The sequence below is a fragment of the Squalius cephalus genome (genome assembly GCF_949319135.1).
Source record: "Squalius cephalus genome assembly, chromosome: 21".
Taxonomy (NCBI): domain Eukaryota; kingdom Metazoa; phylum Chordata; class Actinopteri; order Cypriniformes; family Leuciscidae; genus Squalius; species Squalius cephalus.
This window is the reverse complement of record NC_137142.1, coordinates 2,994,191-3,011,562: the sequence shown is the minus strand read 5'-3', so window position 1 is coordinate 3,011,562 and position 17,372 is coordinate 2,994,191. Positions and strand designations below refer to the sequence as shown.

At 39.3% G+C, this 17,372-nt stretch overlaps 1 protein-coding gene across 2 annotated transcripts in view; it reads right to left on the bottom strand.

The window, feature by feature from the left end:
- eloal (elongin A, like) overlaps window positions 1-17,372 on the bottom strand; it is a 28,493-nt gene that overhangs the window by 1,638 nt on the left and 9,483 nt on the right. For both annotated transcript variants that reach the window (XM_079855513.1, XM_079855514.1), the window contains exons 9-10: window positions 11,643-11,766; window positions 9,580-9,698 (exon numbers count right to left, since the gene is read on the bottom strand). In XM_079855513.1, coding sequence (XP_079711639.1) covers window positions 9,580-9,698; window positions 11,643-11,766 — 243 coding nt within the window. The remainder of the gene's footprint in view (window positions 1-9,579; window positions 9,699-11,642; window positions 11,767-17,372) is intronic.

Below are 17,372 nucleotides of genomic sequence, written 5' to 3'. Positions count from 1 at the left end.
ACATCACTGAGAAATACAAGACAAACTCAAACCACTGAGAAATACGGGACAAACTCACACCACTGCGAAATACAGGACAAACTCAAACCACTGAGAAATACGGGACAAACTCAAACCAATGAAATACGGGACAAACTCACATCACTGAGAAATACAAGACAAACTCAAACCACTGAGAAATACGGGACAAACTCACACCACTGAGAAATACGGGACAAACTCACACCACTGAGAAATACAAGACAAACTCAAACCACTGAGAAATACAAGACAAACTCACACCACTGAGAAATACAAGACAAACTCAAACCACTGAGAAATACAAGACAAACTCACACCACTGCGAAATACAGGACAAACTCAAACCACTGAGAAATACGGGACAAACTCAAACCAATGAAATACGGGACAAACTCACATCACTGAGAAATACAAGACAAACTCACACCACTGAGAAATACGGGACAAACTCACACCACTGAGAAATACGGGACAAACTCAAACCACTGAGAAATACAGGACAAACTCAAACCACTGAGAAATACGGGACAAACTCAAATCAGAGAAATACGGGACAAACTCACACCACTGAGAAATACAGGACAAACTCAAACCACTGAGAAATACAGGACAAACTCAAACCACTGAGAAATACAGGACAAACTCAAACCACTGAGAAATACGGGACAAACTCAAACCAGAGAAATACGGGACAAACTCACACCACTGAGAAATACAGGACAAACTCAAACCACTGAGAAATACAGGACAAACTCAAACCACTGAGAAATACGGGACAAACTCACATCACTGAGAAATACAGGACAAACTCACACCACTGAGAAATACAAGACAAACTCACACCACTGAGAAATAAAGGACAAACTCACATCACTGAGAAATACAGGACAAACACACCACTGAGAAATACAAGACAAACTCACACCACTGAGAAATACGGGACAAACTCAAACCACTGAGAAATACGGGACAAACTCAAACCACTGAGAAATACGGGACAAACTCAAACCACTGAGAAATACGGGACAAACTCAAACCACTGAGAAATACGGGACAAACTCAAACCACTGAGAAATACAAGACAAACTCACACCACTGAGAAATACAGGACAAACTCAAACCACTGAGAAATACAGGACAAACTCACATCACTGAGAAATACAAGACAAACTCACACCACTGAGAAATACAGGACAAACTCAAACCACTGAGAAATACGGGACAAACTCAAACCACTGAGAAATACAGTACAAACTCACACCACTGAGAAATACGGGACAAACTCAAACCAGAGAAATACAAGACAAACTCACACCACTGAGAAATACAGGACAAACTCAAACCACTGAGAAATACAGGACAAACTCACATCACTGAGAAATACAGGACAAACTCAAACCACTGAGAAATACAGGACAAACTCAAACCACTGAGAAATACAGGACAAACTCACACCACTGAGAAATACAGGACAAACTCACACCACTGAGAAATACAGGACAAACTCACACCACTGAGAAATACAAGACAAACTCACACCACTGAGAAATACAGGACAAACTCACATCACTGAGAAATACAGGACAAACTCACACCACTGAGAAATACAGGACAAACTCAAACCACTGAGAAATACAAGACGAACTCACACCACTGAGAAATACAAGACAAACTCACACCACTGAGAAATACAGGACAAACTCACACCACTGAGAAATACAGGACAAACTCAAACCACTGAGAAATACAAGACGAACTCACACCACTGAGAAATACAAGACAAACTCACACCACTGAGAAATACGGGACAAACTCAAACCAGAGAAATACAAGACAAACTCACACCACTGAGAAATACAGGACAAACTCAAACCACTGAGAAATACAGGACAAACTCACATCACTGAGAAATACAGGACAAACTCAAACCACTGAGAAATACAGGACAAACTCAAACCACTGAGAAATACAGGACAAACTCACACCACTGAGAAATACAGGACAAACTCACACCACTGAGAAATACAGGACAAACTCACACCACTGAGAAATACAAGACAAACTCACACCACTGAGAAATACAGGACAAACTCACATCACTGAGAAATACAGGACAAACTCACACCACTGAGAAATACAGGACAAACTCAAACCACTGAGAAATACAAGACGAACTCACACCACTGAGAAATACAGGACAAACATCACTGAGAAATACAGGACAAACTCACACCACTGAGAAATACAGGACAAACATCACTGAGAAATACAGGACAAACTCACACCACTGAGAAATACAAGACAAACTCACACCACTGAGAAATAAAGGACAAACTCACATCACTGAGAAATACAGGACAAACTCACACCACTGAGAAATACAAGACAAACTCACACCACTGAGAAATACGGGACAAACTCAAACCACTGAGAAATACAGGACAAACTCACATCACTGAGAAATACAAGACAAACTCACACCACTGAGAAATACAGGACAAACTCACACCACTGAGAAATACAGGACAAACTCAAACCACTGAGAAATACAAGACGAACTCACACCACTGAGAAATACAAGACAAACTCACACCACTGAGAAATACAGGACAAACTCAAACCACTGAGAAATACAAGACGAACTCACACCACTGAGAAATACAAGACAAACTCACACCACTGAGAAATACAGGACAAACTCACACCACTGAGAAATACAGGACAAACTCAAACCACTGAGAAATACAAGACAAACTCACACCACTGAGAAATACAAGACAAACTCAAACCACTGAGAAATACAAGACGAACTCACACCACTGAGAAATACAAGACAAACTCACACCACTGAGAAATACAGGACAAACTCAAACCACTGAGAAATACAAGACGAACTCACACCACTGAGAAATACAAGACAAACTCACACCACTGAGAAATACAGGACAAACTCACACCACTGAGAAATACAGGACAAACTCAAACCACTGAGAAATACGGGACAAACCCAAACCACTGAGAAATACGGGACAAACTCAAACCACTGAGAAATACGGGACAAACTCAAACCACTGAGAAATACGGGACAAACTCAAACCACTGAGAAATACGGGACAAACTCAAACCACTGAGAAATACGGGACAAACTCAAACCACTGAGAAATACGGGACAAACTCACACCACTGAGAAATACGGGACAAACTCACACCACTGAGAAATACGGGACAAACTCACACCACTGAGAAATACGGGACAAACTCACACCACTGAGAAATACAAGACAAACTCACACCACTGATAAATACAAGACAAACTCACACCACTGATAAATACAAGACAAACTCACACCACTGATAAATACAAGACAAACTCACACCACTGAGAAATACGGGACAAACTCACACCACTGAGAAATACGGGACAAACTCACACCACTGAGAAATACGGGACAAACTCACACCACTGAGAAATACGGGACAAACTCACACCACTGAGAAATACGGGACAAACTCACAGCACTGAGAAATACGGGACAAACTCACACCACTGAGAAATACAAGACAAACTCACAGCACTGAGAAATACAAGACAAACTCAAACCAGAGAAATACAGGACAAACTCACACCACTGAGAAATACAAGACAAACTCACACCACTGAGAAATACAAGACAAACTCAAACCAGAGAAATACAGGACAAACTCACACCACTGAGAAATACAAGACAAACTCAAACCACTGAGAAATACGGGACAAACTCAAACCACTGAGAAATACAAGACAAACTCAAACCAGAGAAATACAGGACAAACTCACACCACTGAGAAATACGGGACAAACTCAAACCACTGAGAAATACGGGACAAACTCAAACCACTGAGAAATACAAGACAAACTCAAACCAGAGAAATACAGGACAAACTCACACCACTGAGAAATACAAGACAAACTCAAACCAGAGAAATACAGGACAAACTCACACCACTGAGAAATACGGGACAAACTCAAACCACTGAGAAATACGGGACAAACTCAAACCACTGAGAAATACAAGACAAACTCAAACCAGAGAAATACAGGACAAACTCACACCACTGAGAAATACGGGACAAACTCACACCACTGAGAAATACAAGACGAACTCACACCACTGAGAAATACAAGACAAACTCACACCACTGAGAAATACAGGACAAACTCACACCACTGAGAAATACAAGACAAACTCAAACCACTGAGAAATACAAGACGAACTCACACCACTGAGAAATACAAGACAAACTCACACCACTGAGAAATACAGGACAAACTCAAACCACTGAGAAATACAAGACGAACTCACACCACTGAGAAATACAAGACAAACTCACACCACTGAGAAATACAGGACAAACTCACACCACTGAGAAATACAGGACAAACTCAAACCAGAGAAATACAGGACAAACTCACACCACTGAGAAATACAAGACAAACTCACACCACTGAGAAATACGGGACAAACTCAAACCACTGAGAAATACAAGACAAACTCACACCACTGAGAAATACAAGACAAACTCACACCACTGAGAAATACAGGACAAACTCACACCACTGAGAAATACAGGACAAACTCAAACCACTGAGAAATACAGGACAAACTCAAACCAGAGAAATACAGGACAAACTCACACCACTGAGAAATACAAGACAAACTCACACCACTGAGAAATACGGGACAAACTCAAACCAGAGAAATACAAGACAAACTCACACCAGTGAGAAATACAGGACAAACTCAAACCACTGAGAAATACAGGACACACTCACACCACTGAGAAATACGGGACAAACTCAAACCACTGAGAAATACGGGACAAACTCACATCACTGAGAAATACGGGACAAACTCAAACCACTGAGAAATACGGGACAAACTCAAACCACTGAGAAATACGGGACAAACTCAAACCACTGAGAAATACGGGACAAACTCAAACCACTGAGAAATACGGGACAAACTCACACCACTGAGAAATACGGGACAAACTCACACCACTGAGAAATACGGGACAAACTCACACCACTGAGAAATACAAGACAAACTCACACCACTGAGAAATACAAGACAAACTCACACCACTGATAAATACAAGACAAACTCACACCACTGATAAATACAAGACAAACTCACACCACTGAGAAATACGGGACAAACTCACACCACTGAGAAATACGGGACAAACTCACACCACTGAGAAATACGGGACAAACTCACACCACTGAGAAATACAAGACAAACTCACACCACTGAGAAATACGGGACAAACTCACACCACTGAGAAATACAAGACAAACTCACACCACTGAGAAATACGGGACAAACTCACACCACTGAGAAATACGGGACAAACTCAAACCAGAGAAATACAGGACAAACTTACACCACTGAGAAATACAAGACAAACTCAAACCAGAGAAATACAGGACAAACTCACACCACTGAGAAATACGGGACAAACTCACACCACTGAGAAATACGGGACAAACTCACATCACTGAGAAATACAGGACAAACTCACACCACTGAGAAATACGGGACAAACTCACATCACTGAGAAATACAGGACAAACTCACACCACTGAGAAATACGGGACAAACTCACACCACTGAGAAATACGGGACAAACTCACACCACTGAGAAATACGGGACAAACTCACACCACTGAGAAATACGGGACAAACTCAAACCACTGAGAAATACGGGACAAACTCAAACCACTGAGAAATACAAGACAAACTCACACCACTGAGAAATACGGGACAAACTCAAACCACTGAGAAATACAAGACAAACTCAAACCACTGAGAAATACAAGACAAACTCACACCACTGAGAAATACAGGACAAACTCAAACCACTGAGAAATACAAAACAAACTCACACCACTGAGAAATACGGGACAAACTCACACCACTGAGAAATACGGGACAAACTCAAACCACTGAGAAATACGGGACAAACTCAAACCACTGAGAAATACAAGACAAACTCACACCACTGAGAAATACGGGACAAACTCACACCACTGAGAAATACAAGACAAACTCACACCACTGAGAAATACAAGACAAACTCACACCACTGAGAAATACAGGACAAACTCAAACCACTGAGAAATACAAGACAAACTCACACCACTGAGAAATACAGGACAAACTCACATCACTGAGAAATACAGGACAAACTCACACCACTGAGAAATACAGGACAAACTCACATCACTGAGAAATACGGGACAAACTCACACCACTGAGAAATACAGGACAAACTCAAACCACTGAGAAATACAAGACAAACTCACACCACTGAGAAATACAGGACAAACTCACACCACTGAGAAATACAGGACAAACTCAAACCACTGAGAAATACAAGACAAACTCACACCACTGAGAAATACGGGACAAACTCAAACCACTGAGAAATACGGGACAAACTCAAACCACTGAGAAATACAAGACAAACTCACACCACTGAGAAATACGGGACAAACTCAAACCACTGAGAAATACAAGACAAACTCAAACCACTGAGAAATACAAGACAAACTCACACCACTGAGAAATACAGGACAAACTCAAACCACTGAGAAATACAAGACAAACTCACACCACTGAGAAATACAGGACAAACTCACACCACTGAGAAATACAGGACAAACTCACATCACTGAGAAATACGGGACAAACTCACACCACTGAGAAATACAGGACAAACTCAAACCACTGAGAAATACAAGACAAACTCACACCACTGAGAAATACAGGACAAACTCACACCACTGAGAAATACAGGACAAACTCAAACCACTGAGAAATACAAGACAAACTCAAACCACTGAGAAATACAAGACAAACTCAAACCAGAGAAATACAGGACAAACTCACACCACTGAGAAATACGGGACAAACTCACACCACTGAGAAATACGGGACAAACTCACACCACTGAGAAATACGGGACAAACTCACATCACTGAGAAATACAGGACAAACTCACACCACTGAGAAATACGGGACAAACTCAAACCACTGAGAAATACAAGACAAACTCAAACCAGAGAAATACAGGACAAACTCACACCACTGAGAAATACGGGACAAACTCACACCACTGAGAAATACGGGACAAACTCACACCACTGAGAAATACGGGACAAACTCACATCACTGAGAAATACAGGACAAACTCACACCACTGAGAAATACGGGACAAACTCACACCACTGAGAAATACGGGACAAACTCACACCACTGAGAAATACGGGACAAACTCACACCACTGAGAAATACGGGACAAACTCACACCACTGAGAAATACGGGACAAACTCAAACCACTGAGAAATACGGGACAAACTCAAACCACTGAGAAATACAAGACAAACTCACACCACTGAGAAATACGGGACAAACTCAAACCACTGAGAAATACAAGACAAACTCAAACCACTGAGAAATACAAGACAAACTCACACCACTGAGAAATACAGGACAAACTCAAACCACTGAGAAATACAAAACAAACTCACACCACTGAGAAATACAGGACAAACTCACATCACTGAGAAATACGGGACAAACTCACACCACTGAGAAATACGGGACAAACTCACACCACTGAGAAATACGGGACAAACTCAAACCACTGAGAAATACAAGACAAACTCACACCACTGAGAAATACGGGACAAACTCAAACCACTGAGAAATACAAGACAAACTCAAACCACTGAGAAATACAAGACAAACTCACACCACTGAGAAATACAGGACAAACTCAAACCACTGAGAAATACAAGACAAACTCACACCACTGAGAAATACAGGACAAACTCAAACCACTGAGAAATACAGGACAAACTCACACCACTGAGAAATACAGGACAAACTCACATCACTGAGAAATACGGGACAAACTCACACCACTGAGAAATACAGGACAAACTCAAACCACTGAGAAATACAAGACAAACTCACACCACTGAGAAATACAGGACAAACTCACACCACTGAGAAATACAGGACAAACTCAAACCACTGAGAAATACAAGACAAACTCACACCACTGAGAAATACAGGACAAACTCACACCACTGAGAAATACAGGACAAACTCAAACCACTGAGAAATACAAGACAAACTCAAACCACTGAGAAATACAAGACAAACTCACACCACTGAGAAATACGGGACAAACTCAAACCATTGAGAAAAACACAAGAAAATGCTCCAGTAAAACTCTATTCCATTTACATGGGCCTTATTAATGTTAAATGCTTTCAATAAATACATTACTTGTCAAAAGTTTTTGATCGGTAAGATTTTTAATGTTTTTAAAAGACGTCTCTTCTGCTCACCAAGGCAACATTTATTTGATAAAAAAAATACAGAAAAAAAAACTAAAATTGTGAAATATTATTCCAATGTAAATCAGCTGTGCTCTATGTGAATATACAGTAAAGTGTAATTTATTCCTGTGATCAAAGCTGAATTTTCAGCATCATTACTCCAGTCTTCAGTGTCACATGATCCTTCAGAAATCAGTATAATATGATGATTTGATGCTCAAGAAATATTTCTCATTATTATCAATGCTGAAGTACGGTCTTAAAAAATGCATTAAATGATGCAAGTGACAGTAAAGACATGTTTAATCTTACAAAAGTTTCCATTTCAAATAAATGCTGTTCATTTGAACTTTCTATTCAAAGAATCCTAAGAAAAAAAGAAAAGAAAATAAAAAAAAAATCATGGTTTCCACAAAAATATTTAGTAGCAAAAACGGTTTTCAACATTGATAATAAATGAGAACCATTATAAATAATTGAGTACCAATAATAATTAAGGTTCAAACTATCATATTACAATATTTCTGAAGGATCATGTGACACCGAATATTCACTGAAAATTCAGCTTTGATCACAGGAATAGATTATATTTTACTAAATATTCACATAGAAATCAAATCAGTCACATAAAATAGTAATATTTCACAATATTGACATTTTTACTATATTCAGTATCAAATAAATGAAGCCTTTGTGAGCAGAAGAGACTTCTTTCAAAAACATTTTAAAAACATAAATTATTCCAAACTTTACCAATAATGCACAAATTACTGCAATTAGGACAATTAAAAAAAAATATTTCTTAGTGTTTTTTATATTATTTCCAGTCCAAATATCTAAATATTATTAAAAATCAAGATGCCTTTACTAGATGAGTAAAATAGAAAGATATTTTATCTTGTTTTCTGAATAAATAAACAAAATGATCTACCAATTGTGTAAGAAAAATAATCTTGTTTCTGTTTGAATTAAGATTATTTTCATTTAAAACCCCTTTTTTCCCCATAAAACAAAATATATCAAACTATTTTACTCATCTTGTAATGCATCTCGATGTAAGAATGTTTAGATATTTGGACTGGAAACAAGACGGACAGAGTAAGAAAAGCGTTTTTCTGCAGTGTAACAGTATGAGCACGTGTGTGTCAGAAGTGAAACTCACGCTTGATCTTGCGGGGGTCTTGGGCCTGACCGGAGCCGGAGCTGGAGCTGGAGTTGGTTGAGGCTTTCACAGCCTCACTGAAGCCGGATCTTCCCCGGATCTCAACCGGCTTCACGGTACTGTGGGATGAAGCGACACGGAAGGACATTAATCTGTCGGTGACGAGTGTCACACTGACTAGAGGAAGGGAAAACCCTTCGTTCACACATGACTGAAATCTCCTGAACCGCTCTGGCCCGTATTTATCACGCTTCTCAACGTGCCATTTTAGTCTTAAGTTTGAAAGTAGGAGTAAATTTCATGAATTCCCAGCACTTAAGTATAAAAACAAGTTTTCAGATGTCTTAAAGGGTTAGTTCACCCAAAACTGAAAACTCTGTCAGTAATTACTCTCCCTCATGTTGTTCCTCTCAGATTTAATCAGATTAATCAGCTCTCAGATTTAATCAGAAATATCTTAATTTGTGTTCTGAAGATGAACAAAAGTCTTACGGGGTTGAACAACATGAGGGAGAGTAATTACTGACAGAATTTTCATTTTTGGGTGAACTAACCCTTTAATGCTAAGAATCCCTCTTCCTCCCCCAGTTAAGATGGCTCGAGAGGTCTCTCTAGTGGTTGTGAGTTGCCAGCAGGAGCTTGTGATGGAGACAGAGACGAGTGGATCTTTCTGGAGAGGAAGAATGAGTCTGAAATGTTTGACGATGAGCAGTTCATCAAACCGAGCATCATGTCAGCGCTGGATAATGTTGGGCTGAACCTTTTATAACAAGTTTCCACTGTTTCACTAATTCAAAAAGCAGTCGCACTTCTCTCTCCCGCCGGTTCGGTTTTGTTTTGTCATTCATGGTGTCTGATTATATCATCTAGGGCTATATCAGTGAACACTTAACACACCGGTTTAAAATGTGTAATTAAGACATGGTGGAAAACCTGTTTCTCTTTCATTTTCAATGTGTATATCATAATGTATTCTCTTGAAAATGATTTGTCAAATGTGTTGAAATGTAAACTCAGGAATTACACCATTCAATGTGAATTTATCCGAGAACATTCTTAAATAAAGAAATCTATTCAGTGATTGGTCCATGCCTATGTCGTCATCCGAAACCCCGTTTGTGGCACAGCAAAGTGTCGTGAATCATCTCTAAGACTGACACTTAAGATTTAGTCCTACACTTCACTTAAAAGGGACATATCATGAAAATCGGACTTTTCCCGTGTGTAAGTGCTATAATCGGGTCACCGGTGCTTCTACCAATCCTGAAAATGTGAAAAGTCAAACCCAGTAACTTTGTTCTGTGAAGCCTTTCTCCGCAAGCATGTCAAAAAATAAGCCGATCACTTTTCGCTCTCCTTCTGATGTATGAAGAGGATCTTATTATAATATCACCGGCCCTTAATCTGCACGTTTACACACACGACAAGCGACAACAGAGAGCAGTTCTAACGCACTGATGAAGATCCAGCAGAGCCTGAAACTGTTCTGTGGTTGAGCACAGACGAGCACTGAACACTATTTGTCTTATAAAGACCTCAGGAACTGTGGACACTTGTGGAGAAGTTAAACATGATGATGAGATGATCAGTGTAACTCCACAACATCTACAGAAATGTCTCCACTAACATTCAGAAGCTCTTCCTGAGTCTCTCCGTAAGGCTGCACTCGCTACTGGTGATTCTGGGATTCTGGATGAGGGAGATTGGCCTGTTCTGTTATAGTTTCTGAAGCTCGTGTAAAGACTCCGCCCTCTTCTGAACGGAGGCGGAGCTAAAGCTCATTTGCATTTAAAGGGACACACACACAAACTGCACGTTTTTCCTCACACCCAAATTTGACAAGCTATAATAAATGATCTGGGGGGAATTTTGAGCTGAAATTTCACAGACACATTCTGAAGACACCATAGATTTATATTACATCTTGTGGAAAGGGGCATAATATGTCACCTTTAAAATTACGACTGAGATGCTTGATAACTAACTTTTAAGAGCAGCTTTGAGCCAAGAATGTTTTTACTATTAAGTCGATTGAGTTTTTGTGAGTAATTCTCTGAACGGACCTGGTTCTGTCTGTCGGGTGAGCTTGTGTCACGGGGCCGGCCGTGCCGTGAATCTCCTGCTGGATACGCACGTTTCTCGGAGGCTTAGCAGCCGAGTGAATAAACGCCATCTTCACCTGCCTTCCTGAGAGAGAGAGAAAAGCACAAAACACAGCGAGTGTGACATCAACGGCAGAGTTTCACACATGATCAGCGTGTGACCGCAGCGTTAAAGCCGTTATAATGCTGGACTTACACGGGCCGTCACAAAACGTGTCCTAAATTTGAACTGGATGCAAAGCTATGGAAGCTTGTTTCCAACATGGAATAAAAAATAAAAAGGATAACTGGGAGTTTTGATCTTGGAAATACGGACTTTATGCTCTACTCGCAATTGCGAGTTCACAACTCTGAGGAAAAGTGAGATGAAGAGTTACCCAAGATGGCTGCTGTGACCACATATATGCGGAAAATCATTGAGCAAAGAAGCAAATGTGCCAAAACAGCCCTTTTTTGTTAACGTTGATGCAAATGAAAGATTGAAGGCATTATTCTAATTATTCATTATTACTCTATTAGAGCTGCACGATTATGGATAAACTGAGATTCATGATTTTTTTGTAAAATCGAGATCATGATTCTGAATAGACAACGAAGCAAAACATGTACTTTACTAGAGGTTCTGACTACATGTTTATTGCTGTAGTCCATTTAAAAATATATTTAATTCATTTGAATGAATTTTCAAAAGATTGGGTGTAACTTGGGTGTTAATTCAATTCAAACAACTTTATTTAATCAACTTTATTTATCAACTTTATTTATCCTAGCCTTCTGGAGCACCCGTTTCTTCCAGAGGGAGCTCAGGTCTGTCAGCTGAACACCAATGATCTTGGAGCAGATTTTAACAATACTGCGGAGGCTATTCTTGTCCCTCACAGACAATCCATTAAACCAGCAGATGAAAGAAAATGTTAAAAGGCTTTCAACAAATGAATAATAAATGTTACATAAGATCCTTTGAGATACATTGAAAGATTTTAGCTTCAGCATCAAGTGGATTCTTTGTCGTCCCCGCTTCGTGATTGACTCTGTGTTTTTGTCAAACTTGAGGTTTGAGTCAAACGTGGTTCCCAAGTACTTACACGTCTCTAAAATTTCAACATTTTCTCCATGAATACTGCTTAAGCTGTAAACAATCAGTGAAAGGCTCGCTCTATGAACACGTTAAAAGTGTCACAGTGAGATGGCATTAATCTACTCACCCTTCAACCATCCAACATTAAAAGGAAATTTAAAAGTGTAAAAGCATCAACAAGGGATTTCAACAGACCAAATCACCCCAAAGCGCGAGTCTTCGGTTAGATATCACTGTAGTATACTATATATACACTCACCTAAAGGATTATTAGGAACACCTGTTCAATTTCTCATTAATGCAATTATCTAATCAACCAATCACATGGCAGTTGCTTCAATGCATTTAGGGGTGTGGTCCTGGTCAAGACAATCTCCTGAACTCCAAACTGAATGTCAGAATGGGAAAGAAAGGTGATTTAAGCAATGCTGAGCGTGGCATGGTTGTTGGTGCCAGACGGGCCGGTCTGAGTATTTCACAATCTGCTCAGTTACTGGGATTTTCACGCACAACCATTTCTAGGGTTTACAAAGAATGGTGTGAAAAGGGAAAACATCCAGTATGCGGCAGTCCTGTGGGCGAAAATGTTGATGCTAGAGGTCAGAGGAGAATGGGCCGACTGATTCAAGCTGATAGAAGAGCAACTTTGACTGAAATAACCACTCGTTACAACCGAGGTATGCAGCAAAGCATTTGTGAAGCCACAACACGCACAACCTTGAGACGGATGGGCTACAACAGCAGAAGACCCCACCGGGTACCACTCATCTCCACTACAAATAGGAAAAAGAGGCTACAATTTGCATCCCACAAATCTCCATCAACTGCAAGATGCTATCCTATCAATATGGGCCAACATTTCTAAAGAATGCTTTCAGCACCTTGTTGAATCAATGCCACGTAGAATTAAGGCAGTTCTGAAGGCGAAAGGGGGTCAAACACAGTATTAGTATGGTGTTCCTAATAATCCTTTAGGTGAGTGTATATCAGAATGTAACTTATGTTGCGTTAATCAAAAATGTTCATTAACTTCAGCATTACGTGACACTATTTAAAGTGATTTCCGTCATTTTGACAGATTATAAATTGCATTTACCTGTGAAAACAAACCTGGAAACAGACGTGAGGATTTGAGGAGAATAACGAGAGATTCTTCGTGCATTCCAGTGGATTATTAATGGAATATATCGTAAATTAAATTCGGGAGAACAGTCCACAAATGTGGAGTATATGTTGGCCTTTCTCATACTTTTACAGCGGATTGTAAAGGGAAAAAAGAAAATAATCATGCGGAAAAGAAGCAGCGACTGAAAACAGCTCTTGCCGTAGATATTCTCGTTATAACGTCACGTTAAAATAACAAGTATAACGTTATTCTCACGATGTCTGAAAATAAATCATGAAGGGAAACTGACGATCAGCTTTATTTGTTCGGCAACCGTATGATTTTAAATGATTCGTTTCAGTGTTTTTGAATGGAAGTTCCCCAAACCGGAAGTGCCTCCCATAATTCCACACGCAGTGAGATCATCAGGAATAAGGAGGATCGTGAGCACGGATCCACACTTCGAAAATCCACCGGAAATAGTAGACCATCCGGGGACTTCTGGCATACTCTCTTCAACATACTCTGCTTTGGGACACACTTATTTTACTCTCACACACCGTTTAGGATGATAGTATGGACACCGAGACGCTGGGTTCTTGTTTCTTGAATAAATGATTCAATGACAAATACATTTTTAGCAGTCCCATATCTGACAATCTTTATTGAAGCGGCAAGTTACTTAAAAACTTTTATCCCAGTACTTTTATCATACTAGAAATAATATTTCTGTGTGCTTGAAAAAGTGCGGTTTCATATCCATTCATGACAACGGCTCTCTCTGGATCAGAACACAGATCTGTGATCAGACTTATCACAGGTTTAACAGAAAGAGCCGAATCTCTGTCGTTCAGGAATAAGATGGTGTGTGTGTTTGAAAGGAGATGATGGCGATCTGTTAACGATTAATCGAGCAGATCCGGGATCTGTCCACTCTGGGTTTGCCATTAACCCCTCAGTCACAGTTGCTCTTTAAGTCTATTCATAGTGTGAGCAGACAGATGGTCAGAGACGACCCGCATTTATGAGCCGCCAAGCACACTTCAAGAGAAGGCTTACACATTACACTTACACATTATCTCCCAACAGTTAGTGAACATCTGTCTGTACAGAGTTAGAGATCAGCCGACAGTCTACAGGAGGATGAAGAATGAACTCAAATCAGCTAGCATGACGGTTTTATAGACCAAGAGTTTCATTTATAGACCCATTTAGTGTTTGCAAACAGCGATGACGTTTTAGGGGGCGGAAAATGACAGTTCTGCAGGAGCAATCTGTGCAAGCCACGGAATAAAAGAACAGAAAAAAAGATAATTTCGAGTTTTTATCTCACAATTCGGACTTTTTTTCTTGCAAATCCGAGTTTATCAGCTCACAATTCTTAGAAGGATAAACAGAATTGGGAGATATACTCGTTATGCTGTCTTTTTTCCTTAGAATTGAGTGTTTATATCCCGCAATTCTGACTTTTTTACCATCAGAATTGTGAGATAAACTCACAATTGCGAGTTATAAAGCCTGAACTGGGGGATATAAACACGCAAATGCAAGAAAAAGTCAAGAATTGTGAGACAAAAATGTTATACCATGTTTAAGTTATAGGTTTAAATATTATTTTATGCTGTAACTGCTATGCATGCATGTATGGAAGCTTGTTTCCGCCACAAAATAAAACATTTTAAAAGATAATTGCAACTTTTTATCTCAGAATTGCGTGATATAAAGTCAGAATTGCGAGATATAAAGTCAGAATTCTGACTTTTTTTCTCGCAATTGCGACTTTATATCACGCAATTCTGACTTTATAACACATAATTGCGAGTTTATATCTCGCAATTCTGACATCTTTTCTCAGAATTGTGAGATATAAACTCACAATTGTGAGATATAAAGTCCAATTCTAAGGAAAAAAAAGACGGACTTTTTCTTTTTTTACCTCAGAATAGTTTGTATCTCACAATTCTGACTTTATAACACGCAATTGCGACTTTATATCATGCAATTCTGACTTTGTATCTCGCAATTGCGACTTTATTTCTCAGAATTGCGACTTTATATCTCAGAATTCTGACTTCATATCTCGCAATTCTAAGAAAAAAAGTCACAATTCTGACTTGATACATCGCAATTGTGAGAAAAAAAGTCGCAATTATTATTATTTATTTATTATTCAGTGGCGGAAACCAGCTTCCATATGCATGTCCCCTATGAACTACATATATGAATATTACATAGACTTACAGTTTACATCAAATTCAGGCTGTAATAGTAGACTAATCATTGCAGGTTTCATCAGTCCAGTCTGTGACTTGCAACAAACGTCTGTGTTTCGCTTCAAAGTGTCTCTTCAACGACAGAATTAAATGAAGACTGTAACTTTTAGCATTACGATTCTGACATACAACAAAACATTTCTCTCTTATTCTGTGGATTTTGCCCATTTTCCTCCACTGGTAATCGCTATTGTTCTGCCACCACTATCCGCACTCGCAGCTGAAAGTTATGGAATGACAAACCTGACATAATAATAAATGAATAAATAAATAAATAAATACATAAATAAATATACAAAGAAATGCTAAGATAAATTAGTATTTATACTTTTATTTCCTTATTTATGTATAATTGTATTTTTTTTTTCCCTACATTTATTTATTTTTTCATTTATTTATTTATTTATTTCTACATTTCTTCCTCTGTATGCTAATGAAGGGGGCGTGTTTTACTTCAGACATTAGCAATCGAGCTCAGAGTGGCTGAAGCTTTGAGGCCACAGTAGGCGCGTTTCCATTACAGATTTACGCAAAACTTTTGCGATTTTTTCTAACTGTCGACAAAAAACTATTGCGAAATGACGGCGTTTCCATTAACCGATGTTATGCGACTAAAACTTCTTCTCGCAATAAGTAAATCCAAAAACCATGGCAACGGACGTTGGTAGGATTATGTATATCCCAGCCACTGCACTAGCTATTATTATTAATGGAAGGAGATGTATGTCTGTTTTACAAGCATTAATGGTAAGGAACGAACCTTATTACACTTGTGAGCGGCACATATGAGGTGTTTCTGGGTGTTTCTCCCTCAGATCTGCTTCCAGGTCTCGATTGTGGCATTTATTTGAGGTTTAGAATCCATTATTGCTGTAATTATTTTGTCTTATATGAATTCTTAAGAACCCCGTCTCGTCTTCTGTCCAAACACACCGCGTCATCTACGTCAGCTGACCTGTAAATGCGCAAAAACTGTTTCCATTGCAGTTTTGCGAAATATTTCTTTTTCGAATTGCCTGAAAAACCTCCTCATGCGAGCATAAAAACTTTTTTGCGATAAATGGGAGTTTTTGCGAAATTGACGTGTTTCCATTAAGCGTATTTTCAATTCGCAATTTCAATTTGCACAATTTGAAGGGTAATGGAAACGCGGCTAGTGACACCTTGTGGTGTGACCAAACGATACGCAAGCTTCAGCAAGTGACGTAACGGTGACGTCGACCCAGATTGGTCAG